Source organism: Daktulosphaira vitifoliae, unplaced genomic scaffold (assembly GCF_025091365.1).
Source record: "Daktulosphaira vitifoliae isolate Bord-2020 unplaced genomic scaffold, ASM2509136v1 Scaffold_5, whole genome shotgun sequence".
Lineage (NCBI taxonomy): Eukaryota > Metazoa > Arthropoda > Insecta > Hemiptera > Phylloxeridae > Daktulosphaira > Daktulosphaira vitifoliae.
Window position 1 is genome coordinate 8,869,896 of NW_026099576.1, and position 13,044 is coordinate 8,882,939.

At 23.5% G+C, this 13,044-nt stretch overlaps 1 protein-coding gene across 1 annotated transcript; it reads left to right on the forward strand.

Moving 5' to 3' along the window:
• The first annotated feature begins 225 nt into the window (after positions 1–225).
• Positions 226–4,851, forward strand: LOC126906795 (DALR anticodon-binding domain-containing protein 3-like). The gene is made up of 7 exons (XM_050687661.1): positions 226–475; positions 548–724; positions 793–1,007; positions 1,953–2,119; positions 3,017–3,150; positions 4,125–4,292; positions 4,629–4,851. The coding sequence occupies exons 1-7, from the start codon at positions 338–340 to the stop codon at positions 4,746–4,748; spliced, it is 1,119 nt and encodes a 372-aa protein (XP_050543618.1). The 5' UTR covers positions 226–337; the 3' UTR covers positions 4,749–4,851.
• The last annotated feature ends 8,193 nt before the right edge of the window (positions 4,852–13,044 follow it).

The following is a 13,044-nucleotide window of genomic DNA, read 5'->3' on the forward strand; positions in this document are numbered from 1 at the left end:
TAAATTATTTTTTCATGCATTATTTAAATACATTTTAGTGTAAAGTATATGGTCATTTAAATAATTGTAGTGTAATAATTATTACATATATAATACAGCGGCAACGGAACTGATTTTTAGTATTCAGTACAATATTAGCGACATCTAGTGATACTTTAGATACTCTTTTTCTTATCATAAAAACAATTCCAAGTTTAATATAACAGATTTTAATTCACTAATGATGATAATTAATATTCAGTTTTTCTGTCTTGTGTGTATTTTAGATTAACTAAAAAGAATCGTTTTCATGTTGGGTAATAAAATTAAATATTTTACTTAAATTATTAAAAATAATATGTATGTCTTAGAAGATTTTGTAACTAAATTAACATCGTTTGTCAGCATTTATACAGACAAAAAAATAGCTTTAAAATTACCAACTACTAAACAAAATATAAATGGTCACATTCGATTTTATATCACAGGAACTCAAGTAATTAAAACAGTGAACTCTTAAAAATGTAATATTTGAGTAGAACATCAATTTTTATGATTGATCTTGTAGAATTTAATGGATCTTGCTGAGAAAATAAAGAAACAATTTTGTATTATTGATTGTTGCTCAAATACACATGGTCATATTTTGATATGGATGAAAAAAGATTTGTGGATGTCTTCCATAATTAACGAAATATTAACAAAAGGTTCCAATTATGGGTCTAATAATTCTTATGAAGGGACTGTAAATTACTTGTTCATATTTTTTAATACTATAGTATGTTTTCATCAATAAACATTTAATTTACACAGGTCTTAACTTTAGATTGCGAAGAAGCTAAAGATTTTACAACAAATATGCGTATTAGATTGCTGAAAAGCTCGGTTCAAAAGCTTGCTGAAGTTAATGGTTGTATTATGGGTAGTAATGGGCAGAAATTGTTAATCTCTAAAAATATGAAGAGAAAAAATATGAATGTTATACTATGTGGAAATGTTATTTATAACAATGAAAATGATTACATTCAGTTAGTATCATTAGTAATTAAGGCTTGGATGTTAATGACCTTAAAATCAATAAAAATGTATTTAAATAGTTAAAATTATTCAATTATTTATTTAAAAATCATTTAAGTATTAAAAGTATTTCTAATCATAATACAAGTAAACAATAAGATATAAAAAAAAATTAACTGAACAATTAAAATTACTTTCATAAAATAAACATTTTCATTAGAAATATAAAATAAACATATAAAAAAGTTTTTGATTCTTAGGACATTTTTACTACAATTTAGTAGTATCTTAATTGTTGGATAATCTTCATAGAAACAACTAAGAAAAAAATAGAAAGAGCTTAGCTTTCTCTTAATAAATTGTAAAAAATTATTTATATTGTTTTTTAAAAATATTCTTAGGATCAGGGAATAATACAATATCAAAACTATCAAAAACTTAATTTTAGTTGTGCTATGGTAGTTCTTAAAAATTATGTTCTTAGTCATCTAAATTAATGTTTATTTTGAAAAATTCCACCTTAGTCACTTTTGAATTGAGAATTTTTTTTTATAATTTCTTAGATATATGGATGCTGAATCTATTTGTTAATTAGATATTGCATTTAAAAATTTTTCTAAGTCATGTGTAGGTATTTTTATTTGATCTATAAACAAAAATAATCAATCTGAAGGATATAAATATATTTATTTTAAAGCTTAAATACTAAATACTTAAATTCTAAAAAAAAATTATAAAACACCCATTGAAGCTCCCAAATGATAAATATGCAAACAAACATATGTAAAACAATAGTGAAAATTTTAAATCTAAATTTCATAAATTGAATGTGTGTGTTACTTGGTATATTTTTAAATGTGTTAAAAAAATGTGGTATCTCATGAAACTTTGAAGCCTATTAAATATATCTGTTATGTTGATATTGAGATTTTATAATAAATATATTTTCATTATAGACTAAGAAAAGATGCCATTGCCAAAATGTCTGCAAGTCGAATTGAATCTGGTGAATATCCAGATAAAATAATATCAAAACTTTGTAACATATCTATTGTTTATGAAATGCTCAGTGTACGACACAATAAAGTTATAAATACTACTTGTGGTATTCTTAATAAAGATAGTGAGTTTAGACTGATTACACTTAAATATATGTTATGGTTAAATATGATCTAGTTTTTATGTTCATATTTAAATCATTTACAGTATAATTTTTTTTTTATACACCATACACAAAACAATCAAAGGTACCAGTATAATAATATGATAGCATTCATTTATTGATATAATCATGTAGTAAAATTATATTTATAAAAATATTGACATTGATTTTTGATAAACTTTTATTTAAAAATCTTAATATTTATTATTTTTATTTTCTGATGAACTACTCAATTATTCATAAATTAATAATTATTTTCAGAATTTTTTTTTGTATTTTTCAGTTACATATAAATCTGGATTTATCTACTATTTTTTTGGTATATCTCTTATGCATTTTAGGGGTATCAACTTTTTTTTTTAAATAAAAGCATACATATATCTAATTTATAAAGAAGAAAATAATATAATTAAGAATATAATTGATTGATAACCTTTAGATCAGTATTCCAGAAGTTATTAACAATTTAAAGTAATGACTGTAGGTTAGGTGTACTTGCTATTATTTTTATCACTAGATATTTCTTGGCCTCATTCCTTCTGTCTAGATTTAAAAAATGTTAGTAACTTCTGAAATACTGGTCCAAAACATGTTATCAAATAATTATTTTTAAACAAATTTTTAAAAAAATATTCTTGTGTTATAGAAAAATAAAAATTAAAGTTTACCAAATGACAGTGTGGATACAGTAAATGATTTTATTGCGATTCATTTTTCAACTTTTGAATGTAAAACCTTGTTTTTTGAATAGTTGAGTAGATTGTTTCACAGATATCCTTGTATTGTTGTTTATGTTTTGTTGCCTATTATATTTAATTTATGTGTTACTATTTTTTATTTATTTTATGCTATTTTCAGATGGAATTTTTATTATGTATAATTATTCAAGACTATATCAAATATGGACAACATTCGAAAAAAAAGTTGCAGAAAATTATTATAATCCATTACCAGATTTTAAAACAGTTGATTTTAAAGTTTTAAAGTCCTATGTATGTAGATTTTAATAATGTGGTTCATTATTTAGTTAATGAAAATGTAGAAATTTTATGGCAATTTATAATTCAAATTAAAAAATTAAAAATCAATGTTATTTTATAAAATACTTTTCTATAATCTAAAATGATTTACCAATTTTAGATGAAATACAACTAAAAAAATTATGATACTTCATTCTTTTATGATAACTTATTTAAATAGAACTAAAAAACCAGCATCAGTAAAATATAGCGTATTATATTATATTTTATTATTTAATTTTGTTATCTGTTGTAATTTTATGAAATTACCTTCTAAACAGTGGTCGAAGTGAAGGGGGGGATATGGAGGGATCCCATCCCTCTACTTTTTTTATTTATATTTTTCATACCTCTACTTATTATCTCTAAAATAATACATCCCCCTTTATATTATTCAATGTGTATTCATATTATCAACAAAAATTGAGGGCATCCTTCCACATATTTTGAGCCATATCGACCACTACTTCTAAAAAAACATTAATAGTTATAATAATTATTTTTTGTGTTTCATTAACATTAAAATTGATTTAATAATTACTTAACAAAAATAGTTTAAAGAAGTAAAAGACAAAATAACTTATAGCTTTTAAAATGACATTTATTAAAAACTATGTGTTTAACTTAAAAAGAAATAATAATTGTATTAGTCCAACAGTTATTTAATTCAATTATAAAATGAAAAAAATATTATATTTATATTATTTTTCTTAAACCCTGTTTATTTGTACATTTTGCATAAAATATTTTTAAATAAAAATGTGTTTCAAGATGAAAAAAGAAAGTTTAAAATATTGTTTTTATGCTTGAATATTATATGAATAATTTCAAATAGTATAAATATTTAAAATCATAAAAAGGTTAGTAATATATTAAGTAAATACAATTCTGTTAGTTGAAATTAATGACTGGGAAACTATTTATAATATATTTATATTTCATTTCAGGAAGAATGGGTTTTAGTTCATAATTTCCTATCAAATTATCCAATAATTATTCAAGAGTCATCTAAATATATGCTCTCAGGAAATGTGAATATTCATAAACTGTGTAAATTTTTGTTAGAAATGTCTTCTGCAGTCAGTTTGTTCTACCATAGAAATCATGTCCTATTGGTAATTAATGTTTATTTTTTAAATTAATGATACTCTTATTTTTAAATATTACAATATTCATTTAATTTTTTGTGTTGCTTAATTTTATTTTTAATAGTAAAAGTGTATGCTTTTTGTGTATTATAAGTTTTTTTAGTTTTTATATTTAGTGTGTTACTTTCAGTGATAACCAGGGGAGTGTTAGGGGGGGTTGTAAAATAATTTTAGTTGTAACAATGATTACTTTAATATTATATTTATTTTAATAATGTAAAATTATCTAATTTTTAATATTATAATGTGTATTCATAAGTTTCCTTTATAGTTTATTTTATTTCATTTTATTGACATTTTTAGGATCCATTACCAAATTTATTACGTATTATGTATGCTCGACTTCATTTAATTAATGCAATAGTATGTGTTTATGAAAATGCCTTTAATTTAATTGGTGTCGAATATGTCAGAGAGATGTAAACTAAATTTTTTAAAAATAAATTTATATTTAAAAAAAAAAAGTTAAACTGTTTATTATTATTAATATTTTAATATAATAAAAACATATTTTTGTTCTGGTTCACTGTAAAGAGTGATTCTATTACCCTTACATGATAGATCTTAATGTTTTGTCAACGAGCGTGTGTTCAATTGGTTATAGATGTGTCTGTCAGGTAATTTTCATATATATATATATATATTTGTGAATATTCTTATGAGGAATGAAAGTGTTACTTATAGTCATATTTCTTGAGGTTGCGAAAAAGCTTCTGATCATTATAATTGCTTTGCACGTCAACGTTGTGTTGGCCGATTTTTAATCTAAAGTAAGTTTCTCTCCCTATTTTACATCGAAGTCCCCAATGACAATCCTCATCGTATTTTTAAGCACACTATTATAAACTTCCATAACTTTATCTTAGTGATAGTTTTTTTATTGCAATGAGTTGTTAGCCCGTCGCCAAACCCCCTACCTGGAGGACCAGATCCCCAACCAGCTAAGGTCATGGGAATAGCTATTGCATCACAAATTTTTATGGGCGGTGGAAGCTCCAATTTCCCTACGTCATAGCTCGAATACATAGGTTCGCTAAACCCATAACACTAAGTATCCACCAAAAGACAACATACATTTTACTTATTTAAATAGAAATCAGATAGCGCAGTGGGCCGCGGCACAGTTTGAACGTAAACAATTGGGAAAATATAGATGATATCTGACAGTGATTAAAATCACTATCATAAAAAAAATTTCGATGAAAATCTGTAAATAGTTGTTAAATCTAAGAAATTGGCGGATTATCTAAAAGTATAATGAACTCCTCTTTCTTTATTTATACCCTGATTACAAGTTTTATAATTTACAAGTATAATATATGAATAGATATTTATCATAGAAATTAAATATAGTAAGATACTTGATAATTCAATGATGTAATTTATTCGAAGAATACAGGTATACGGGTATACATAAAATTTAATGATCTATACATTTTTTCAAAAAAATATAACAATTAATAGTTGAAAAATAAAATCAAATATCGAAAATTTTAACATAAAAATGGTATTTCTTTTAATTACGGCAACCACTTTCAAAAAAAAGATAAATTGTCGGGACAATTTTTTTTTAATTTATAGTACCTAACATAGGCTTTTATTAATATGTGTTTAAGGACGCTGTATTTCTGAAACATTATTTTGGTTCGTTCATTTTTCAAAAATTTATGATAGTTTTAAGAAAAAAAAGTTTAAAAAAAAACCCAGCACAGTGGGGTCGCGGCATAGTGGGGATGTTGCATAGTTGGGTCCAGTATAGATTTAATCTGACAGTGATTAAAATCACTATCATAAGAAACGCTTCGATGCAAATCAGTAGATAGTGTTTAATTCTAAGAAATTGGTGGATAATTACAAAAGCTACATTATCTGCTAGTTTCTTATTAATACCCTGATTAAGATAAAGTATGTCGAATGAAAAAGGGATTATTAAAAAATATTATTTCTCATAAAAAAATTGTGTTGATTCGTACACTTTTCAATGAGTTATAGCATTATAAAGTTAAAAATGTAACCAACCCAACCCAACATCAACTCCTATTTCCTTAATTATATCCAGATTAGTAATTATTTTAATTATATATTATATAATTTTTATAATTAATTATTTTCAAATTATTATTGATTTTTAATATGTTAAAAGTAATCATTTTGAACCTACTTCTTTTTGTTCTTTAAAGTGAAAGTTTTAATAAAAAAAAAATGAATTTATTACCATAACTTTTAACTCAACTTGCAAGTTTGAAATAAATATTATTAAATAGAAAAAAATGAAATTGGTAGATTATTTCAAAAACAACAATAACACTTATTCCCTTAATTTTACCCCGATTTATAACTATAATATATGAATACATAATAATTACAGTAATTAAATTGAGTATGAAAGTGGTATTCAATAATATAATATTGTAATTTTTACGGAGATATTATAAAAATAAAAAGGAGTTGTATATTCATATACTTTTAATGCGTATACAAATTTAAAGGAATTTATGCAATACTTTTTAATAAAAAAATTTTGTTACTTATGAATAAATACACTAAACAAAAGGAACTTTCATCAGAAAAAAAATATACTTTTCTAAATAAACTTTTCGTGATGTTTTCAAATGTGCAATTAAACTTTTTCTATTACTTCTAAGTTTTAATATTATTACTTATTATTAAAAAATAAGTATTTACATATAAAAAAAAATAATTAAGAACAAAAAAAATTGTATTAAATTAATACTGATTTTGATTTTTAATATGTTAAAGGTAATCATTTTGAACCTATTTTTTATTGTCTTTTAAAGTGAAAGTTTTAATGAAAAATACCTTCTCAGCTTCGCATCGAAGCTAAAAAATGAATTTGTTACCATAACTTATAGTTCAACTTGCAAGTTTGAAATTGACATTATTAAATTGAAAAAAATGAAATTTTTAAGATTAATATGCAATCTGGAAATTTTATAATTACTAATTACAGTACATTTGTCAGAAAAATTCGATTTTTTTACATTTTTATCGTAATAGATAACTGAAATAGAAAGAATAGTAATCATATCCTAATAACTTTTGGTGTTTAAAAAAATTCTGCAATTGAAATATTCAGAACTTAATTAATTTTAATAATTTACTTTAATTAAATGAACCAATCAAACCAAAGTAGTTAAAAAGATTTACTCAATTGAGCATATTATCAAAAATATAATTATAATTGTAAAACTCCATCGTTAACTTCAGGTGAAACTAAAAATCATTTTTTTTTTAAATTTATGATTTATATAGCAAAATATTACTAAAAAATTTGGCATATTATAGACTGGTAGTAGCACACAGAAATAGAGTTAAAAAATTAATAAATTATAAAGTAAAATTATTTACTTTTGTAGTTGAATACTTTTATCATATCAAATTTAATTCGACAATAAATAATTTAAGAATATTAAAAATTAATGATTTTAATTGTTTGTATGGACAAATCTAGTTAAGCTACTTTTTATTTGAATAAGGAATATTTTTTTGATTTTTAAGAGTAATAACTTAAACTAATCATTAACTTAAATATCATAAACTTAAATGAATCATTTGACGTATCGTTGAAAAAAGTAGGTCTAGTGAGGGTTGGCAAAATAAATCGTAGCCAGAAAAAGAACCACATAGTAAAATAATATTAACATGAATATCAATTTCTTCTCACGAGGGGAGACTATAGTGATAAGATCCTTTATATTTATTGAAATTATTGAATCTAAATGAGATAAATATCAAATGATTTGAAAATTCTATTCTAACTCAAAAAAAAAATGCAAAATTTTAGAAGCCACAAACGGATTTGAACCTCGTACCCTAGGCGTTAAAGATCAAGGTGTTACCCATTCGGCAACTATTCGTTGATTTTTGTTGCATGATAAAATTGGCTATTTAAGCTAACTCAAATTTAAAAATTACTTTTTCGACTTTAAAAAAGTAAAAAATGTTAATAAGTATAATATCATATGTCTTATGAACTTTATTCTATGTCAATGAAATTATATAATATTCATGAAAGTCAGTTTATTCCCCTAATAAAATATTTTAAAATAAAATAAAATACAAAACCTAGAATTTTAATAAAAAATAGCATATTTTTAAATACGGTAGCCTTTTGCGCATAGAAGATAGGTCGTCGGGACAAATTTTTTTTTTTCATTTAGTAGTACATAAAATAAGCTTTAATTTGATATATGTTTAAAGGACGCAGTATTTCCGGAACATTTTCAAAAATTAAGTTGAAAAAGTTAGTTTTTGTAAAAAAGTTGCAATTTTAAAATCCCCCCCATGAGCAGGTTAAGTGTTAAATTTTCAAAAAAATTATATCAAATAAAAGGAAAATATCTAAGGTTTTAGTTTAAAAAAAAATTATGTTGATTTGTTGATTTTTGAAAAAGTTATGGAAGTTTTAAGAAAAAAAAGTGAAAAAAATGACAAAATTTGTCGATTTTTAAATTTGTAATTTTTTTGGATATTTCCCCCATTTGCGGGGAACGAGGGAAAATTTTTAAATTTTTAAGGGTAATGTCTTCAACTAGATACAATTTGTGATCTTTTGACGTATTGTTAAAAGAAATCGGTCCAGTGAGAGCTGAGAAAAAGTAGTGACAGACACAAAAAAATAAAAAAAAAATAAAAAAAAAAATAAACACATCATGATAAAATTAATACCTTCTCAGCTTCGCATCGAAGCTAAAATGACGAAATATACCGATTTTAAAAATTGTAATTTTTGGGGGATTTATAACATTTACAGGGAATGAGGGACAATGTTTAATTTTTCAGGGTAATGTCTTCAACTAAATACGATTAGTTATCTTTTAACGTTGAAAAAAATCGGTCCAGCGAAAAAAAGTAGTATTCATGTGATTGCCATATCTTTGTGTACTCCTAAAATTCACTGTGTATATTTTTCATTTACTTTGTGTACATCAATCATTTTAGAATAGTTACTAAAATGCCAACAAATTCAACAAACTTATGACGTACTTTCATATATTCAATGGCATTGATAAATAGTGCTCTTCAAATTGTAGAAATAATAACAAATCGTCATGTTAAAAATAACAATTGATGATGATATGAAGAAGAACAAAAAGAGAAGAATATTTTATGAGATTTTCCAGAAAAATTTTTAATGTGTGGTGCACTCGGAAATCCTTTTAACGCTCGTGACCCTAGAAATAAATATTTGCTCAACATAAAATAGAAAAATCGTGCAACTAACCAACAGTAGTAGGTTTGGGTGTTAACCACCCTAGTACATCCTTTTTGCAACGTCACTTGATTTGATCCGCTTGGTTCTTTCATAATACGTTTTCACGAGAATCGTTTTCAAAAGGTTTTTTGTCTCCATTTAGTATTGAGAGGTTTTTTCCTCCATAATGCTGCATGTTATGCTTTTTGTTCAGTTCAACCATTAGATGAAAAGAAAGCATCAGTTAGTATTTTCATGACAACATATTCTAACGAAATTTGTAGCTATTCATGTAATACTTGTGGATATTTATTAATTGATGGATAATTATTAACATGTTAAAATTAAACGCATTTGATTAAATTTGTCATCTACAAAATCTAGAAAATGTATATAAACTTATTAACAACATAGTTTAGTACTAATAAATGTATACAAAGTTCGTTTAAGTGTGTAAAAATTTTTTTTTATTACTTAAAATTCATTTAAAAAAAAGCTCGTTAAAAGTATCTATATAAGTGTTCGAGCAGTTTATTTAATGTATTTTTTATGATTTGTTTTTAAAGCCAAACGTTTTTTTACATACGTTTCTTATTTTTTATAAAGTTCTCACCAACCATTAGTTATCACTCCTCTTTATTTTTTCTTTTATTTTAGAAGAATAAATTATGACTTTGCTTTCCGGACCGTACAATCCTATTATTACTTTTAAATATATCAGCGCGGTAATAAAACTAAACCTATTAGTCTATAATTTTTTCAACTTCTTTCTACAATTTCATGTCTTATACCTGTATAAAAACAAGAATTTTAGAATTCTAATTTAATTATAATTCTAGTAATTCTAGAATTTAAACAAAATAAGAATTACTCAGTGTATTATATTAAACTTTGATTTAATAGCAATTTGGTTTACATTAAGTATAAATTTTCCATTTTTTTATGAATAAGAATGTTTAAATTGTCTAAAACTAATTTTCAAATGAAAAAAAATGTATATAATTTTTTACTAGGTTTGACACCTTTAATAAATTTTGATCCGTCGATTATTTTGTGCTATTTTTTTTAAAATAAATTTTACACTTTTGGACTATGTTCAAAGTATATTTTTTATTACTTACTTCTAATGAGAAATAATATAATTTGTAATTTTTTTTAAATTTCAAAATAACCATTTTTAATTGTATTAACTGGCGTAATAGATTAAGAGAGCTTAGTCCTACAAAATGTTCTGTAACTCCCATGTAAGTAAAATATATTCATAATGTATATTTTTAACCATCTTAAATTTTCATTTAAATTTACGTCATTGATAATTTTGATTTTTATTAAAATTGATTTCAATGGAAGTAATTTAGTGGTTTTGTTAAAATTATATAACAAAAAAATCTTATTCCAAATTATAAAATAAATTCAACTTGTAAATTGTATCATCATTGTATCATATTAAATAATGTCAAAATTATTAACTATTAATTAATACTGACGAATATCATATATTTAAAATAAGGATCATTATTTGAATGATTTCTGTGAAAATGCTTTTAACACAATATTTAGATTACTCTTTATATATTATAAAAAATTATTGATACTAAAATGCATATAATTAATTGCATTATTTATGAAAACTAATTTATGAAAAAAACAGTAATTGATACTTCTATAATTAATGAAAAACGTTTAGTATAGACTGGAATATTTTTACATATGTAAATGATATGCAGACAGTATACTACAAATACATTACATTTAATTTTTCATATTCGCAACTTGATTATGACATTTCTAAAAAAATGTTTTGGTAATTTTTACAAATTGATCAAATTTTCTTAAAAATCATTACAAGACAACATTAAAAATAATTGAGATTGGCCCAAGTTCGTGTCGGTGAAGCCAAATTTGCGTCGGTATAACTTATGTATTTTTGTAGATATTACGTAGTAAAAAGTTTTAATAATTTTTAGCACAGCTGAATAAAAATATGGGTAGCTTAAGGTATTTAAAACAACGATTTTTGAGCTTGATTTTAATTTTTGACTTAAAGCCAAAGAAATTACTCGATAATGTTAATGATATCATCGTATTTTCATACTACTATACAAATACTTCTAGGGAAATATTTTTAATTATGGAACTGCGTACACTTTTTGTGGTTTGCATATTTCAGTACTTAATTAACATTATTTTTTCCGTATAGAAGTGGCTGATCGTATAAAATTTTAATTAACATTTACTAAAAAGAATCTTTCATGAGTTATTATAACTTTACTTATCGCTTGCCACATTATTCTTTACAGAAAGATTTTGTATAACGTAGTTAGTGGCGATTTCATCATCCATTCTGAGTGTATTTACAAGAGGCAACAACGTAAAATTAAAGTGTTAATATTATTATTATTATAATAAATATTTTATTTATATAAAATATCGAAATTTTATGTAAAAATTTGATTAACAAATTAATATACGACCTTCGGGGGTAGTCTTCACTATTGTCTCCTCTGAATCCAAGCCAAAGAGATTTAACACAGAATAGTAGTAAATTTGCAGGAATTTATTAAAAGTTCTTGTATATAATATTTATAATAGATTTTTTTTCATATTTCATAATCAACAAATGTAAGTAATATGAAATTTATTGTCTATTGTCTATATTTATTGCTCGATTTCAACGTTTTAAAAATCGGGTAATTTGGAATTGTTAGATTTTTTGCGCAGGAAGTGATTATTTTTATCAATAGAATGATTTATCAAATTTTAACTTTAAATTGTTGCATTATTTTGGTTTTTTATTTTTTGTTCGATCTTTGTAAAGTATAATTTTGTTTTTAAGGGACTCATGTTTACTTTATGTGATGACGTGTGAATACAGATATTAAACTGTACGGACACGGTACAATAAAACGTCCAAGGAAATAAATAAAAGAATTTGAGAGCAGTCAAGGTGACTGAGATGAAAAAAGTACATGTGCCAAAATAAATATCTTTTTACGCTTGTTAAGTTTTCTGATGTGAAGTGACATGCTTTCGTTTAGGGTCAAATAATATATTAGTTTTGTATTTATTTTATTGTTATGTGTTGTACCTTTTTAATGTTATGAGCCAAATTTTATAGTGTATTATTTCTATGCGAATTGTTAAACTGCATGTGATTAATGAAATTTTTAAAACAGTAATGGATCCAAACCATTCTCTGCTATATTAAAAAATAAATTATTCAAATGTTTTTGAAATTATAAAATAAAACAATGATATAACGTTATACTTAAATGGATGTAAATGGTTTAACCAAGTTTAAATATTTACTGGTCACCTATTTTATGACTATTTATTATTGTACGTAGTGCAAAAGAAAGTATGGGACAGTAATACATCTAAAATGTTATTTTTAATGGTATAGATATAAAAAAAATATTTTTTTCACCAATTTTTGTGTTTTTTAGCTTCGATGCGAAGCTGAGAAGGTATTGGTTTTACTAAGATGTGTTTTTTTTTTTTTTT

What these genes read in the sequence shown, in the direction of transcription:
- LOC126906795 (XM_050687661.1), top strand. Translation starts at nt 338, where the DNA reads ATGTATGTCTTAGAAGATTTTGTAACTAAATTAACATCGTTTGTCAGC. An exon ending in TTTATATCACAGGAACTCAA is followed by an intron (nt 476 to 547) that starts GTAATTAAAACA and finishes TTGATCTTGTAG; the next exon opens with AATTTAATGGATCTTGCTGA. An exon ending in AATGAAAATGATTACATTCA is followed by an intron (nt 1,008 to 1,952) that starts GTTAGTATCATT and finishes TTTTCATTATAG; the next exon opens with ACTAAGAAAAGATGCCATTG.